The sequence below is a fragment of the Ostrea edulis genome, chromosome 8, assembly GCF_947568905.1.
Source record: "Ostrea edulis chromosome 8, xbOstEdul1.1, whole genome shotgun sequence".
Taxonomy (NCBI): domain Eukaryota; kingdom Metazoa; phylum Mollusca; class Bivalvia; order Ostreida; family Ostreidae; genus Ostrea; species Ostrea edulis.
Window position 1 is genome coordinate 64551197 of NC_079171.1, and position 19702 is coordinate 64570898.

The window sequence follows — 19702 nt, forward strand, 5'->3', positions numbered from 1 at the left end:
AATTCAGTCTTGTCTAAATGTGAATTACAAGCAAACTCCCTCGACTTAGAGAAGAAAGGTAAAATTTGTGGAAAAAAGAAAAAGTAGCGAATAGTAGTATCTTCTCCTGACAGATATTATCTTTCGTTCAGGAATTTCAACACAAATTAAACGGCAATGAGGTACATTAAGCATTTAATAAAGTTTGGTAATATATATATATATATATATATATATATATATATATAGATAGATAGATAGATAGATAGATAGATAGATAGATAGATATGAAGAGAAATAGAAATATTGCCAGTGTAATGTTTTTTCTCATAAACAAGGAGGACACAGAGACGAGATGAGCACACATACTTGAGAAGGAGACTCATTTTTTAATTTCAACAAAGCAGACTATATAGAATACTTAATTAATTCTGGTAATATAACCTTATTATTTTACTGAGTTTTTGAAATATATTTGGAAAAGACCGATGAATACTTACGCAATCCTGTGTCCCATCCTTCATCCAAATTGGTTGCTAGAAAATAAACTCGATGTATTGAAATAAGGAAATGCATACATTAGAGATATGGAAGTTACGCAAACGTAATGGATGCAGTAATCTTATTACTAAATTAAACATCATAGCAAAAATTGTGTATTTAAAATGAATTAAAAAAATATAATGTACAGACAATCCTATTTGAAATACACTTTTGGTACATCAGTTAAGTGGATTTGAATAATGGAAAGAATGTGATATAAAATGGTCAAGAAATAATACAGAACCGTAAATCTAAGTTTAGATTAATTGACATGGATGGTTGATCTATTATTAGTGAGATTGTTACTGCCTGTCTACATAGATTGTTTGGGTTTTTCAAGTGGGTAGAAAGTGGAAGCGAAACTTATATGGTTCTCATCACCTTCTAACGACTTTAACAACCCGAACATTTTTTTCCATAGTAGAATACTTCATAAGTGGGGCCCCGACAAAGCTCCATCTAATACAATATATTTGTCTATTGCATCGCGCAACATCGATATATAAAGATATATAAATGATACGCATCAAAAAATGATATTATAGTAGTGAAATATGTACATATAGATATTACTCAAAATAAATTACATACTACAGCATACATTAATAAGCATTTTATGCAACTGTATAAAGACTACAGGAAAAATATTGACAGATTTGTGAGTAATTAAGGTGGATCGATCCTCATGTGACTTATCAATAATAATGGTTAAAAGTGCAAAACTATTAATTTCCAACCAATATAGTTGAATTTAAACAATAACCAAAGAAAATGTGTATGTTGCCACATTTTTAAAGATGTCAGACTTAAAAAAACGGAAGTATATGTTAACATCAGAAAATCACACATTTTCGTTGTACAGAATAATTAGAATAGATAAAAACTTGTTGAAATGACAAATTTTAAATGTCAACAGTTTTAAAAAAACTGCTAAGTCATAAATATGTATAAATTAATTGTGGATATTAGGGAAATCATGCATGATAGACATGCAGTAGAAGAAATACCAGCATAGGAGTTATTGCCCTTGATAACATTTTTTAAATTATAAAGAATTGATTATCTATAAAAAATGTACACTTTTTCAATATAAATAGTTTACCAATTTTTTATTTTATGCAGTGAATAAAATTCCTCTGAAGATATATTTCTATCATGCGCAAAGTTTAATTTGATAAAAGATTTTTGCAAAAACTATGACATCACACGAGGATCGATTGACTTTAAATAGCATAAATATATAAATACAGTTTTGTTTACAAATTGTAATCATATTTCTAGTGGGGGACGCTCAGCAAACCAAAGACCATAGTCCATAATACAGCTAGTCCCCCACTAGCATTGGTTCGAGGGCCAGGTCACTGATCGATGCGACAAATTATAGACGTAAATATATATCCTTGAAAAGATGAAAACTTCTGCATTGAAACATTCGTCAAAAAGGAGCACATATTATCAATATTCATATCTTTGCTAAGAATTCTACACCTCATTTTGTATTTGTAAATCTTACAGGCAACGAAGGAAAAAAGTGTTATTCAAAATGTACAGTGTACTTAGTTTTGCTACATGTAGAATAAACTTATAAAATTAAATCACAATGATGTTCCATGTTATATCAAAATTTACAATATCGGATATATTGCTCCAAATTTCTTTTCACACAATACAATCAAACATAAAATGTTCAATATTTTCCACTGTATTACAATAAGGACAATTTTTATTGACGTTTTTCCATTTGCTAACATAGGCATTACTTGTAAGTAGGTTATGAAGTAATTTGAAATTGAATTCTTTAAAATAAGTATTCTGTACTTTTTCTTTGTATTTGTCGAGTTTTTATAAGTTGTTCTTGTTAGTTGTTAATATATGTGTTTCTGAGTGTTTTTCCTGCGTTTTCGTTTATAGGAAATCATTCTTTTGGCGTCGCCGGTAGGATATTTTGCCATCTTGCACCGCGGATCATAGCGGGGGCAACATTTTGAAATGTTGGAATTCATTAGTAAATTTTATTAGTTTACATGATTAAATGTAATTATTGTACATTGTCTTGTCTTATTCTGGTTTGTGGCTAGGCAGTAATTCTGATGGCCTGGTATTCTGGTCAAGGTAGTCCGAGAAGGGTAAGGCAGTATGGCAGGAAAGATTTGCGGGTACCCGAGTAGGGGATGTGGGGTTGCCTGGTGGCAGGGGTTATCCGGGGGGGTGGGGGTGACGTTACGCGGGGCGTGACGGGCTGTGTGCATTATAGATAAAGATTGTTAAAATCATATATATTGGTGAGCCAGGCTACTTTCAAGTTTGTTTACCTGTGGTAACCCCCACTAATATTAGTTAGTGACATTGTCACTGCCTGTCTGCAGAAATTGTTTGCATTATTAAAGTGGTTAGAAGGTGGGACAAAACCCAAAACTTCTATAGTTCATATCACCTTCTAAGAAATATAACAACCCGACAATGTTTTAAGAGTATAATACTTCATAAGTGTTTTATCTGTGTCGACGACAATACATGTATAATCTTTTGTTGATTCATTTACTCAAGCATTTAAGAAAGATGGTCCAGACACCACTTTTGATATCTAAAGTTTGCTATCTACAGTCTGTAAACCGCAGTCCCGCTTTATCTTCAATAATATGTTGTAATTTTATTCAAGGCAAAGCAAATTCCCAATAAAACCTCATTCTATATTTGTGTCCTTTCTCAAGCGCTTAAGTTTGTCTTCTGGCAATATGAATATTTTTCTTTTTAAATGTAAAACTTTTACGGTACCAATTTTGATGCACCAGAGGCACATTTCCACAAAAAAAGTCTCTTCAGTGATGCTCAACCGAAATGTTTGAAATCCGAAATAACAATAAACTTGTAAGAGCTATTTTAGGTGGAAAACAGAGTGCTAAAAATTGGAGTCCAATTCGTCTAAGAATAAGTGCTAAGCATGAGGGAGATAATCCTTAATTTTGAAATGAATTTCTACATTTTACCGCAGCAATTAAATATACATCCGTATTTTCAAGCTAGTAACGAAGTACTTAGCTACTGGACTGTAGAGACTCGTAGGGCCGAGATCAGTTATTTCTGTCACAGAATGAACAGTTTAAGGCTTAAATCCCCTGGTGTGTCCAGGGGTCCGTGTTTGCCCAACTCTCTATTTTATATTGCTTGTAGGAGTTTTGAGATTGATCACTGTTCGTTATATTCACCCTTCATACTACTTAAGACTGATTCTATGTAACTATCAAAATTCAGTGGCCACGGTATGTCACAGATTTTTATGAAACTTTGTGTGTAACAATATTATGATAGATATAAAACAAAAAGGACATGCAAAGGTTTGACTTAGCAACGGTTTCCATGGAAACCGATCCTCTAACAACAGCTGGACAAGATATGCACATGTATGTTATATTTTGAATAATCAAAAATTAAACGCTATTGTTTATAAAAACAACAATTGTAAAAATTATTTTGAGCTAGGTTCTAGCTTTTAGATTTTTTTTGGTATTTATTTAACCCCTTGAAAACAATAGAAATAATTATTTTTATGATGTATAAGGGTTTGATATATGTAATTTTTAGAGAGGGATAAAATGTATTTGCCCAGTCATTTGGTGTAAACTCACATGCTAGTAAAATGTATTGAATCTTACTTTTAAAAAGTACAAAAACACATTTGTGGAGAAACCAAAGGTAAACACATATACCAGTAGTTTCCTCTGGTGCACAAACCAAAATACACCAGAAAGAGTTATTGCCCTTTGTAACACTCTCTTGCATTGGAGATATGAACAGCCTTCATTTGTTTTCAGTATGGCAGGAGGTGGAAATTGAGTTTTTATTCAATTTGTTCTTCAGAAGTTTATCAATATCAGATGCTCTTTGTTCACTTAATTCACTACCACGATCTTTATCTTTAATTGTGCTAAAGGATTCCGGTTTATTTCATGGAATACAAATCCGTTTGATCTTTGCCATAGTCACCGGACTCTAGCATCCAATCATCTACGTAATTCGTAGAAAAAGTAAATGTTGTGGAATTTAACGCTTTATTGCATCACATCCGACTAAAAAAATGACCAGGGAAACAGAAGGCTGACAGACATATTCATAGAAAATATGAAAAAGCCCTGTCTGTTGCCGTGTTGGAACTTGTATTGACGTAAGTATTCTATTTGATTCAGAATCCAAATTCTAAAGTAAAGGCTGAATAAAATGTATCAGAAAATTTGGCATTTAGTAAACATATGAGAACCCCAATTTATTTTATACTGACCACTAGCCTAGTCAGCTATAGTGGTATACATGTAGACTGAACATTGTAAGTAGTCCTGTCATTTACTGCATGGGTGTACAATATAGAATACTAGTTAAGTATGTCCCCAACCTAACATTCACTCAGGGAGTTTCCTATCACATTTACACAGAGTTCAGGATCTGTATAAATTGGGGAATACTTATAAAATCATGTTTCATGTGGAAATTTTCAAAAGGACTAGGCTTAATTTATGTAATCCTAAGTGATGACCCCTCTCTCTCTCTCTCTCTCTCTCTCTCTCTCTCTCTCTCTGACTGTCAAGTTTACAATAAAAACAAACATGTGAATGCCTGTGTGCATTATAGATAAAGATTGTTAAAATCATATATATTGGTGAGCCAGGCTACTTTCAAGTTTGTTTACCTGTGGTAACCCCCACTAATATGTGATGGTTCTAATCTACAGAAGAAATCACACAAATACTATTATGATTTAAAGTTTTCTCATTTCTGTAATTATGAACTTTAGGACACTTGATTTGGAAAAATTAAATGATGAAAAATTTATGATTTTGAATTGGGTCCTGTAACTGGGCCCTCAAATTTTAATACATGTAGGTCCTGTCAACTGAAGTAAATCAAAAAATATTAAATGTAAATTGTAAATATTCAAATACTTTTGAATTCTTACTTTTTCATCCAATAATCACATATTTTGGCCAAAGTACATGACCACTATTTTATGTAATTAATGTGTGCTTTTCTGTGTTTCAGCTGTATGAGCATCATACTGTGCAAATCACCTAAAGATGGAGTTGACCAAGTTGCTGACTTTAAGGAGGTAAATATTCAGCATTAATACATACACATTGAATACATAATTTTAAATTCAAATTTGAATCCCAGTATTATAAATCCTAAAACAAATTAATAGATGTGGGAAATGTGGTACATTGGGTTTAGTTTCTTGGTTATAGAGCCTGCATGGAAACTGAATTCTCTAGAATAATCACATGAGACCATCCATTTTTTATGCGACATGATGACTTGAAACGTTTTCATCACAACTTCCTAAAAAAAAAAATTATTTCACTTAATTAGCATACTCAAAAAGACTATTTGTTTTGTTGTCAATGACGCACATATATATGTACACATGTGTATGAGCTTGGTATCATTTGTAAAAATGATTGATTCTAATTAGGTCAATGTTGAGAATCACTCAAGTGTCTACATGTTGCTATTTGTGTGCGTCAGTCATCATAAGACGTTAATTGAACATTAATATTTTTTCTTGATAACCACCCTTCCAATTCTTTTCAAATTTCTTTTAAGCATCTTTGGGACAGGGGGAATTAACATAGATTGTAAATCTAAGGACTCTGGATTGACGGTACTTTTAAAAATGCTCTATACCAGAATTGAGAATTTTGTTTTAGAACCAGGGTTTGATTTCTTCAATTTTATGGAGAAAACTTCTTCAGATATACACTTCGTTAAATTGTAGAGTTGGGGATGGGGGGTATAAGTGTATTTGACATTTATTTGTGTCCAAATTATGCAATTAATACTGAGGAGTTCAGTAGTAGTCTGTTTTTAAAACAACAGACACCTAGAATTAAGAGCACAATGAAAGCATACATGTGATAAGGAGGGGGGGGGGTGACTTCATAATAATGCCTGAAAATTCTTAACAAGTAAATTTTAACAAAAATTTTACACTAGAGATGCCAATTCAAGATAATTAACATGCTTTGTTTATTGGCATCTGGTGTACATTTAGCAACAAGTAGTGTAGTTCATTGTAAAACGATAAATTGATAATGTACATGTATGCGTTGGTTGTACATGTGTTTTAGGCATATCTTATTGCATATTTTGTTGTGTTTGGTTGTCGAAAATATTGAAAGAAATTAATAATAAAGAATTGCTGATATACTAAGGACATCATGATTCTGATCTAAAGAAATTGAGGACTAGTTAATATTTACATACTTTGTTACATCATGACCATACATTGCTTGCAAGAAAAACACACATGGGCCACATACATGTAATCAGTGACTAAGACATTTTGTTCAGTTATACTGTTTTCAAGTCATTACACTTAATTCTTAGAAAAATTCCTTAACTGGCAATTGATTGCAATCAGAAATTGCAAATTTTCTATTTATTCCTTACTTGACACCATCGAATGACAGTAATGTGATGCGCGCTCCCTGTAATCAGGGGGAAATAACTCGTATAGCATTGTGAAAAATGTAGCTCATTGATTATTCATATACGTTTGAAATATTTTATGGTTATACAAGATTTTTTACAATAACTATTGAAAAAGACTCGAACACAATTTATGTTCATGTTATGCATAAATCTTATTAAATCATTGACTCCACAAAATATTACGACATCACAGGAGGGTGGAACTACCTTAAATAAAGCTGAATGCTTATGAAGGAAAAACAGAAAGGGGTACCAAAATTGCGAATTTCGAAAACGCAGGGTTGTGAATGTGGGTCCAAAAGAGTCATATAGTGTATAACATGGATTTTGTAGCCCTTAGAGCTATAGTGATACTTTGAATTTTTTAAAATTTGATTAATACTCAGGTAACCAATAAGGTTTATGGACATCTTGTTAATTTATGAGTATTAACACTATTAATAGCTCTTCAATACAGCATAAACACATGTATACAAACTGTATCAAAACATAACATCCTTTAGGCCAATTCAACTTAATTAGTAAGATTATCATCCTGGGTCACCAAAAAGTATGGGGCAAACTGTGGGAAGATTTTATTTTTTAATTTTTATTGTCTGAGAAATATATTGATAACAAACGAATTTTTGTACACAGAAGTGCATAATTTAATGCCAGATATATAAATTTATGTTATTTCACAGATGCCTGATGAGGGGCAGGTGGGCGGGCATGATAATCTATCAACTAAGTAATTAATTAAGTGGTAAAATTACTATTCTAGCATCATGAATGATCTTGTACATGTAAATTTAGTTTAATCAAATTGAATTAGGTGTGTACTGTATGAAAATGTGAAAAATAAGATGAACTTTTCAATATTTGTTCAACACATTTTTTAGAACTTGAAGAGCAGAAGATGCATTCCATGACTCTTATGTGATATAGAAGACAAAGAAGAGCTCTTGAGAATGGGAAAAAAATGCGAGTTTTACAGTCAATGAACACACCTCACGACACAAGTCCATCCTGATTCAGTAAACTATTCTTCTAAGGAAACACCATGACTTAGTTAAGATCAAGTTTTGGTGTCAGAAGACTAATGTATCTAAAACATTGCAAAATTAACCTGCAAGTGTCTTATGTGAGCCTACTGAATAAGGATTCATTACTGAACAGTTGAAGGAAAATCACTATATATTATAATGATTTTTAAAAAAAGATGTGTTGTTTGGATAACATTGTGATCCATGTTTGTTGAATAAACAACTTTGCAAAAATGTGTTGTTCTGTGTTAATATTATAAATTTACTAATTACTGGTATGTCAACATAGATTACAATAACACTGAACAAACTTCAATAAATTTTAAAGTTTCATGCAGTTTCTGCAGTAGAAAATGACACCTATTGATTTTCTGGTCCAAAGGTCACCAGGTGCAATACAATACTCTGTACAATTTATGTCTGATCAGTTTCTTCAGAACCCTTTGATTGATAGTGATATTTCATACAGGGGTTGGTCACTGGTAGTATATGACCCCCATTGATTTTCAGGTCAAAAGATTAAAAATGGCAGGGGCCTCCGTGGCCGAGTGGTTGGAGCATAGCGTTCAAAATGACACGGCCTCAGTCGGCGCGGGTTTGAATCCCGCTCGCGCTGGTATTAAGTGAGAAAGTTTCCCAATTTACTTTCGGAAAGTCGGTGGTCTCTTCCCAGGTACATTGTATCTGGGTTCTCACTTTCACCAATAAACACTGGGCACCACCAGAAAACTGAAAAATTGTTGAGTGTGGCGGAAAATATTAATAAATCAATCAATTAAAAATGACAAGATGCAATGTAGCTAGTACTCTATGCAATGGTGTCCCCCAATATCTTGGGCCTGTTGTTCAATTATGATATCTCATATGTTGGTTGGTTATGAATAGTAGATGACCCTAATGATTTCCAGGTCAAAGGTCAACAAATACAAGGCAGTACAATGAACAATTTATTGGTATCTACCCAATATCTTGAGAAGACTTTTTATAGTTATTGATAATAGTTTACATGACAATACAGTACATGTAATATATCTCGTTTATGGAAATGATTGCAAAATCTACTTGGTGTTTGGGGAGGGGGGGGGGGTCCTACTGGATTACAGTTTATGTTTACATGGGTTTTTTTAATCACTCTAACTAATTTTTATTAATATGTTAAACTTCTCCATGTTTATTTTTGAAACATCAATTGCTCATATTGTTCATTTTAACTGAAAATGGTGTAGGTTGTATTATTTGTCATTAGTATGAATTTTTGGCAAAATGCCCAAATCTACAGTTTTCGTACTACAATAGATCAATTGTACTACATTTCACCATTAATCTATTTATATAAATTAGGAGTCTTTGATATGGACACCCTTTGATGCCAGTTGATTATGCTGTATGTATTTTCCAAATTATCTAAATTCATCAACGAAATCCAACAAAAAATCCCGTTTTGGCAAAATGCCCAAATCTACAGTTTTCGTACTACAATAGATCTATTGCACTACGTTTCACCATTAATCCTTTTATATATATTAAGAGTCTTTGATATGGACATCCTTTGATGACAGTTGATTATGCTGTATGTATTTTCCAAATTATCTAAATTCATCAACGAAATCCAACAAAAAATCCCGTTTTGGCAAAATGCCCAAATCTACAGTTTTCGTACTACAATAGATCTATTGCGCTACGTTTCACCATTAATCTTTTTATATATATTAAGAGTCTTTGATATGGACATCCTTTGATGACAGTTGATTATGCTGTATGTATTTTCCAAATTATCTAAATTCATCAACGAAATCCAACAAAAAAATCCCGTTTTGGCAAAATGCTCAAATCTACAGTTTTCATGCTACTACTGATCAATTGCACAACGTTTCACCATTAATCTTTTTATATATATTAAGAGTCTTTGATATGGACATCCTTTGATGGCAGTTGATTATACTGTATGTATTTTCCAAATTATCTAAATTCATCAACGAAATCCAACAAAAAATCACTTTTTAGCAAAGTGCCAAATTATAATACATTGGTACAGCGGTCAGTAACACACTCTTTACCATAGGTGGATATAGATATCATAAATTAGGAGGGAATTTTATGGGGAATCGAGATTTATGGAGAAAATTAGTTGTCTTTTTCAATATTTTATATACCACAAGGACAAAACATGGGCAAAACGGACTGAATTTTTCAGTTCAATTAGCCCTCATAGACTGCTGTCGGTTTCCATGGCAACGGATGGTAGAAATTCGGTGGTGTGGTTGAAATTATGTAAGTTGGTGCAAGTAAAGTTAATACTGTGAAAATCAAAGAAATCTGTGACATTGAGTGGCCAGACCCTATCTGATTTCTTTGATTTTTACATAAAATTGATCTTAAAACGTTACATATTTTGAACTAAGAATGGACAGGCTCAGGTAACATCAATAATATGATGTAATTTTATTCAAGGCAGAGCAAACTGCAATGGAACCTCATTATATATGTAAAACTTATACAGTACCAATTTTGATGCACCAGATGCGCATTTCCACATATAATGTCTCTTCAGTGATGCTCAAGTCGAAATTTTGGAAATTCAAAATGACGGAAAACGTGTAAGACCTAAAAGGAAAACTGGAGCCAAATTCGTCCAAGGATCAGAGCTATGCATGAGGGAGATATCATCGTTAATTTTGAAATGAATTTCTAAATTTTATCCCAGCAATTGTATGTATATGTGTTTCCTTTCTCAAGCGTTTAAGTTTGTCTACTGGCAATATGGATATTTTTCTTTCTAAATGTAAAACTTTTACGGTATCAATTTTGATGCACCAGATCCGTATTTCAACAGATAATGTCTCTTCAGTGATGCTCAACTGAAATTTTTGGAATCCGAAATAACAATAAATTTGTAAAAGCTATTTTAGGGGAAAAACAGAGTGCCAAAAAAAGGGAGTCAAATTCATCTGGAAAAGAACTATGCTTGAGGGAGATAATCCTTAATTTTGAAATTAATTTCTATATTTTACCACAGCAATTAAATATACATCCATATTTTCAAGCTAGTAACGAAGTACTTAGCTAATGGGCTGTAGAGATCCTCGGGGACTATCAGTCCACCAGCAGAGGCCTCTACCCAGGGATATATTGATAAATTATTGTTATAAAGATCTACCTATTCACTACATATATTGATAAATTAGTATAAAGATCTCCCAATTTACTACATGCAAGGTGAAGATAACGAACAGTGATCAATCTCATAACTCCTATAAGCAATACAAAATAGATAGTTGGGCAAACACGGACCCCTTGACACACCAGAGGTGTACATTGATAAATTGTTATAAAGATCACCCTATTTACGACGTATATTGATAAATTATTGTTATAAAAAAATTCCCAATTTACTACTTATATTGATAGATTATTATTATAAAAAAAAGTTCTTTCTCTCACAGAATGGACAGTTTTTGGCTTATATCCTTTACATAATCAGATATTATATGACCGAGTGTCTGACATATTGAAATTTAATACCTCAATGATAAATTCTCTCACACAATGGATAGTTTGAGGCTTATATTCTACTTAAAACATTACATCTTTTGTTCTAAGAATGGACAGGCTCAGGTAAACCCATTGGCAATGAAAATTAGGAATAAAGCTATTTTTGATTGATTGTTGATTGATTGATTAATGTTTTCCGCCACACTCAACAATTTTTCAGTTATCTGGTGGCGCCCAGTTTTTATTGGTGGAAGAGAGAACCCAGATACAATGTGCCTGGGAAGAGACCGCCGACCTTCCGAAAGTAAACTGGGAAACTTTCTCACTTACCGGCGCGAGCGGGATTCGAACCCGCGCCGAGAGAGGTGAGAGGCTGTGTGATTTTGAGCGCTATGTCACGGAGGCCCCTAGCTATTTTTGAATAGTCTGACAATATAATCATTATTGCGTAGAAGTCTGTTTCTTTTGTTCATTTATTGGACAGTGTCAGGTAAATAAACTTGTACTGCAGGTTTTAAATACACTGAATCCAGCGAAAATCGAATACAGTATGGAAATATGTCTTTCAAATTTATGATTTTGATGCGATATAATATCAGCGATAAGAATTTTAAAAAATTGTGAATCTTAAAATTGAAGTAGAAAATTCTACTAAGGGGAAATCTCGTTTTAAGTGTTTCAGTGATTTTTCATCTGTAGATGAAGTGTTGCACAAACATGGGAAGTAAAATTTTTACTTATCTTCATCTTTCATGTAAAACATACGGTACCAATTTTGATGCACCAGATGCGCATTTCGACAAATAATGTCTCTTCAGTGATGCTACCGAAATGTTCGAAATCCGAAATAACAATAAACTTTTAGAGCTATTCTAGGGAAAATAGCTAAAGAGTGCCAAAAAAGCGCAGTTAAATTCATATATATACTACTCAAAATTTGATAAGATTGATCACTGTTCGTTATCTTCACCTTGGATAAGAATCACTAGGTTATATGTGTGTTATTTACCACTAACATAACAAGAGACATAAATTTGACTCAGAAACGTGTTTACTCAGGTTATGAATGAAAATTCATGAACGGCATGAACTTTTATCAATACGGAATGCTTGAAATCTGATAACAACACCAAAAGGTTTTTCTTTACAAAAAGTTAACAGCAAACCAGAGAAAGAATTACACAGTTTTTGGGGATAGTCCATCATTACACTTAGTCGATGAAGTGTCAATACCGGGTATGGCCTCCCCTTGCATCAATGACGGCTTGACAACGTCGAGCCATGCTGTCAATAAGCACCGGATGTTTCCAATGGGAAGGTTGTTCCACTCTTCCACGAGGGCGTTTCCGAGCTCTGCCAAAGTCGTGGGTTGTGATCTACGGCGTGAAAGGGCAACCCGCAGTATGTTCCATATATGCTCAATCGGGTTCAAGTCTGGCGAGCGCGCTGGCCAGTCAATACGGACAATTGTCTCCTGCTGAAGGTACTGCTCCACTTTCGCCGTGTAGTTCGACTCTTCAGAGTGTAACGAGTTTGTTATGGCTGGATATATTTTTTCTACTTATTACCTATACCATGGACATTTTGTGCAATTTTACTATATAGATAGATAGATAGATAAATAGATAGATAGAAATATAGAAAGATAGATAGATAGAAATATAGAAAGATAGATAGATAGATAATAACATTTTTGAGAATTTACGTAAAAGACTAAGAACAATGCAGTGACCTTTCAAGTAAAGAGTAAACTTGAAAAATTATAATACTATCAAACTTCGTAAAGAATTTGGATTTGTTTTGACGTATTATTAGTATTTTTGTGATATCGTCTCTTTACACCGCAGGCTGATTCAACAAATCGATAAGCTTTTCTAGGAGTATGATATCTAATGTAACGTTCAGTATCACTTCCTCTTAAACTCATGTTAATTCTAGAACTTGACAGGACTGATTCAATGGTTCGGCGGAAAATAAAAGTAAACTGAGTTTTTAGCAATTATTTTGCCATGCATGCAATTATAACAGTTCGGTGGAAAATAAACGTAGACTGAGAGTTGATGCCTGTTTAGTTTGTCCTTACTTACCAGTACTTGGCATTTCACAGGAGGGAATGTGCGAAGAATCTGTGTACAAATATGATACATAATATTATTTTAAATATTCTTTTCTCTCTACAAAATTATATAAAGTTTAACAAATCAACATATTAATTTTATGCAAACGAGAAATCATAGCTAATACTCATTTTCAACTCCGGTCGATTTTAAAAGTTGTCAGGGCTGATCCAAGGATTCCGTAGATGAAAAGTTCATTACGATAAAGTTTCTATACATGCTAATGTAACTGTTGATGTGTTTTATCTATACTTACATCCTGAGTCCGTTCCATGCACATCTGGAATGGTAAAAATATAGAACATAGTATTATGGTAAGTATTGCTTATCATGCAAATGCATTCATTTTCTGCAAACGAAAACTAATGAAATAAACACCATAAAAGGTGAAGATACACAATAACGAAACAATACTGGCTGACACGTCGCCCAGTATAAAGAGGTGTCACTCTATGATGTCTATGAGGGACACGGGATCCTACAGATCGGTTGGTGTCCCTCGGATTATCCTTCGATGTATCAAAGATTTGTCTGATGTGCAATCGTCAAATTGGCAGCTTTGGTACAGAAACCAAAATTTTAATACCAAAATTAAAGACTGTGATGTAAAGTAGAGATAAACAGCAAACTGAAAACTTAGGTTGCCTTTAATATCTACTTTCAATAAAATATCTAAGTATGAAGCAGAAATGGACGACTCTGTGATGTCTTTTATTTCGAGTTCACTGGGATATATCGAATTGACATATGAATGAAAATTATTATTGTTACTAGATAAAACGTCGTTGATATATTTAAATGTCGAATTAAAGGCCACAGCAACAGTTTTTTTCTTCTCACATAGACGTTTATGAATAAATTCTGATTCATATGATTATAAAAACAGATCAGCTAACAAAGGAGACCCCTCTGGTGTGTCCAGGGGTCCGTATTTGTCCAACTATCTATTTTGTATTGCTTGTGGGATTTGTGAGATTGATCACTGTTCGTTATCTTCACCTTTCATTATCATCATTGTGTTGAAATTGGAAAGCATAACAACATCAAAATTATCTTCTGAAATGATGAAATTGTATGGTAGTACATGTACACTCATCGCTGGAGAAGGTTGGTATTCACCTTTTTCTTTCTTGGACACCCTTTGCATCATCAGTTGCCTATCGTTACTGTCTTTGTATTTTTCTGTACTGATGGGTATTTTTTCTGCGATGTTATCCCTCCCTTTCTGCTTCGTGGCAGATGAAGGAATAGTCATTAACGAGCTTTCTACATCACGGGTAACTGTATTCTTAGCACAGATCAAGATTTCAGGGACACAAAGAAAAAACCCGAGAAATACATGGCAACTTTACAAGTTTCCCAAGTTAAAAAACAAATGGGCATTAGAATCTGACTCCATAATTCATGTTGATGATAAAACAAGTCATTATTGGATGCAGTGGGGTTTTGTGATGAAATGGTATGATTTTTACAATTAAAATTTCTCCATAACAATATTATGGATTAGATATACATATATAATATTTTGACAGTATATTGTCAACTTTCTTCCTGACAATACATTGTATGCATATAAGCAACGCAACCTCAGACAGGGTATTATTCTCTTAAATCTCTCAAATTCGGGCCAACATGAGTATAAGCATAGCCCTGGTGTAGGAAATTCATATGTTCTGGCAACGTATATGCCTTGTATCAATTTCGAACTTTCTCTATTCTACTTTAGTCCAATGAACCCTTTGATCGTGCTTCAGGATATGAATACTCTATCTGACTATGTGAACTTCTAAATTATCTTTCTTTACAAAATTGTGACCAGTTAAATGCAATTGAAACTTTTCGTTAGTGATCTTGTCCAAGCGAAATCACCTATTGTTAAATCACATATAATTGTTAGGATGGCTCAGTGGAGACTATTGATTTGTTTATTAAAAGAAATTGCTCAATGGTAAAGCGGTATCAAGAGCTCTGCGTGGTCATTATTTAGTGGAATCCGCCCTTAGCAGCATCGTGATCAAAAAAGCCTTTGGAATTGCTGAAGATCTACAAAGCAGTGACACTTGTAATTCAAACAAGGACCTCAAAGAAGTGCAAGAAATATATGAGGACCTTCTGAAGGGGAACATAACAATCGTTGATGCTGTATATAATGCAGTTTTTGATAGAATAGAAAGTGTACTCTCCAATTATAAGGATTTACTATCAGAATGCAGAACGGCAAATTTATGGTTCCAGTATCTTGAAATGATTGATCTTGTCCAGAAATTTATCAGAGCAGAAAGAACAGGTGACTGGCTGCTTTACTTAGACACCGTTCAAAGAATGCTGCCATATCATGCCGCTTCTGGACACATTTTGTATCTTAAATCCGCTTACATCTACCTTTCCGATATGCAGAAGCTTCAATCATCACATCCCTTGATATATGAATCTTTCTTGTCTGGGAAACATGTGATAAGAAGATCAGATCGTTTGTGGGCTGGTATCTGGACAGACCTGACAACTGAGCAAGTTCTCATGAGAAGTCTAAAGACATCTGGTGGTCTCACAAGAGGGCGAAGTATAACAAGAGTACCAACGAACTCTGTGGGTCTTATCTTCTTCCTTGTGTACCGAATTCAGTCTTGCAATGCAGACCCTTACAGAGACATTGTACACATCTAGTGAGCAGCATAAAGACACGTCTCATTCGCGCATAAATAGAGATGAAATCGATACGACCAGAATTGTAGCTTATCTGAAAGAGAGTGCACCTTTCCAAGAAGACCTCAAGGATCTTCAAGGTTTACACGATGGTGTAACAGCTGAATCAAATGTCAATGTTGACAAAAGTCTTGAGATTGGTAGGCAGGTTATTCAATCAATGGTCGGAAAAGATGTAATGAAACATGTTTTCAAAAGGAAGGATCATGGAATCACCCTAACATTAACACACTCAGTTAAAGTCGATGATGGAGATAGTGTCAATGTGGATCCACAATTGATGTTTCAACGTCTCAGTGCTATTGCTAAAGATAGTTATCCGGACTTGAGTTAGGTTTTCAGATACGAACTGACAAGTATTCCACCAGCACTTTTTGGTAGTTCAGGTCTTCCGAGAGAAGCTAGCAAAAGTCAACTTGCAGATGCTATTTGGTCAACAGGTGATTGCAGTAGCTATGGAGCATCTCTAAATAAATGTTCTACATTCGTATTTAATGGAGGATCTCTGCTACACAGTTTTAACTGGCCACAGAAATCAACTTTCTAACAAATACTGACGATCTACGTGCAATATGTCACCCACAAATTTACAAATGCCTGTGTTGTATTTGATGGCTACAACAACGCACAATCAACCAAGGATCTCACCCAACAGAGAATATTAACGGATTTACAGTCTAGGAATACTATATTCAATGAATCTACTGTATGCACCGCGAAAAGAGAGCATTTTCTGTCAAACAAAGAAAAAAAATATTCAAATGCTGTCTACAAGACTCCGAGAAGCTGGTTGTGAAGTAATACAATCTGAAGCAGATGCAGACCGTACTTTGGTTTTCACAGCTCTTCAGAAAGTGAGAACTCAGTCCGTTGCTTTAGTTGGCGAGGATACTGATTTGCTCATACTATTACTTTATCATGTAGAGCCTGATATCGAAAAGGAGTTATTCATTTATTCCGACAAACAAATGAAAAACCATCGGATTTGGAACATATGTAACACAAGACAGATTCTTGGAAAAGACCTATGTCAGTGTCTCTTAGTGATGCACGCTTTGACGGGATGTGATACAACATCTAGGCTGTATGGAATCAGTAAACAGGTCACACTCAAGAAGATGAAGGCAAATTTATACTTTTATGTAAGATCCAGTAAGCCTTTCCTAGATAAATTTGCCTCTGTCACTAAATTGGAGCAAGTTGGAGAGGAGATGTTGGTGTCATTGTATGGGGGCATTACGAGGAGAAGGTTTGGATATCCTGCGATTCAGAAAATTTGTTACCAAAATGTCAAAGGTAGAGAAACATATTGATGTACACAGTCTCCCACCTACTTATGAATCTGCAAAGCAACATATATATAGAGCGTATCATCAAGTACAACAATGGATAGCAAACTACTTGGACGCGACAAAATGGGGATGGAAATTGAATGACACTGGTTATCTTCTACCGATTAAGACTAAATTGGCACCAGCACCGTCCGATCTTTTGAAAATAATTCGTTGCAATTGCCAAAACAACTGTGACTCAAAGCGGTGCAGTTGCAGACGACACGGAATTAAATGTTCAATTTGTTGTGGAGAATACCGTGGTACAAGTTGTACGAATGCTGAACCTTGCCATGATGACGATGACTAATTTATCATTCAATTGAATATTTTTTAATTTAAATATTTTTAGTTTCAATTTAGTATACACATAAACACTATATAACAAGTTTGGCCCCACCCTGGGGTCAGAACCCCTACCCCGGGGATCATGAAATTTACAAAATTAATAGAGGCCTCCCCGCTCTCCATCACCATGCATTTAGTTTTTCTTACACTGTGTGGCTCTTGAAAGGAAGATTTGTGAAAATTGGTCAGTTTTGGGCAGTTTTTACCCCGCCCCTAAGGCCCCAGAGGTGCAGGAATCCTGAAATTTATAATTTATGCACCCCCCCCCCTTGTTCCAAAGATTCTTCATACCAAATATGAAAAGAATTGGAATGATATTTATCAAGAAGTTAAAATGTCTATTGTTCACACATTTAATAACTCACAATTTTGGCCCCAACCTGATACCAAAACCCCTACCCCTGGGATCATGAAATTTACAATTTTGGTAAAGGACTACCTGTTCTTTCTAAATGTCTATTCAGTTTTGATATAGTATCAACAACACTAAAAAAGATGTTATTTAAGTGTTTTACACATAAACACTATATACCGAGTTTGGCCCCACCCTGAGGTCAAAGCCCACACCCCGGGGATCATGAAATTTACAATTTTGGTAGAGGTTTTTCCCCCTTGTTCCAAAGATACTTCATACCAAATTTGAAAAGAATTGGACTGGTAGTTATCAAGAAGTTAAAAATGTCCAATTATTAACGGACGACGCACGACGACGGACGACAAACGATTGCAATAGGTCACCTGAGTTTACTCAGGTGGCCTAAAAAATCATTTTAATTTTTCCTTCAAAGTGTAATTTTCAAAAAGTTTTAATAATGTTAAAATTTGTTTATATGGTGTTGAAAATGCACGTTAAAAAATATCCTGATTAGCATTTCAGCATATATTTCATAAACAGTCATTTATGCAAAATCAAATTCATATATAACATTTTGCATACGAAATTCTTTTAGAATAACAATTTGTTGAGCAAGGCATTGAAAAATAATCCCTGGCTAGACAAAAATTAGAGTTAGTTGAAGTTGGTGTATTAGCAGTCTGGTGGTACACCTAATAGTATACTAGCGGAAAAAACAAATTTAATATAATTTTTCTATATTCATTGTTTATAGTTATAAGATTTAACAATTGATAAAGATGAATTTGCGAAATGCTGACTTCAATCGAGACTGTTGAAATCCCTGTACCATCAACTTGTTTGTCAGTAGCTTACTTCGATTTAAAAACTGACTATACCCAGAACAAGCTCTTGCATATCGAATCAGTTGAGATATATAATAACCATATGCAGGTGATAATGGAATATTGCTACATAAATGTGGGAAGTTGACGATGAAGAAGCTGAAATCATCCCGTTTGTCATACAGTTGAGTTGTCAGTTTGCCGTTCATGTCTACTTTCAATAAAATATCTAAGTATGAAGCAGAAGTGGACGACTCTGTGGTGTCCTTTATTTCGAGCTCACAGAGATATATCAAATCGACATATGAATGAAAGCTATCATTGTTAATAGACAAAACGTCATCGATATATCTAAATGTCGAATTGAAGGTCACAGCGAGAGATTTTTACTTCTCACATAGAAGTTTCTGAATAAATTCTGCTTCATATGAATATAAAAACAGGTCAGCTAACAAAGGATCACAATTCGTGCCCATGGGAATTCCAACAGACTGTTGGAAGACCT

General features: G+C 34.1%; 1 protein-coding gene across 5 annotated transcripts in view; it reads right to left on the bottom strand.

Annotated features, from left to right (window-relative positions):
* The window catches only part of LOC125659834 (uncharacterized), a 106314-nt gene that overhangs the window by 44215 nt on the left and 42397 nt on the right, over positions 1 to 19702 (bottom strand). For all 5 annotated transcript variants that reach the window (XM_056146663.1, XM_056146660.1, XM_056146662.1 and 2 more), the window contains 3 exons: positions 13893 to 13916; positions 13607 to 13645; positions 480 to 515 (listed from right to left, as the gene is read on the bottom strand). In XM_056146663.1, the coding sequence (XP_056002638.1) occupies positions 480 to 515; positions 13607 to 13645; positions 13893 to 13916 (99 nt within the window). The remainder of the gene's footprint in view (positions 1 to 479; positions 516 to 13606; positions 13646 to 13892; positions 13917 to 19702) is intronic.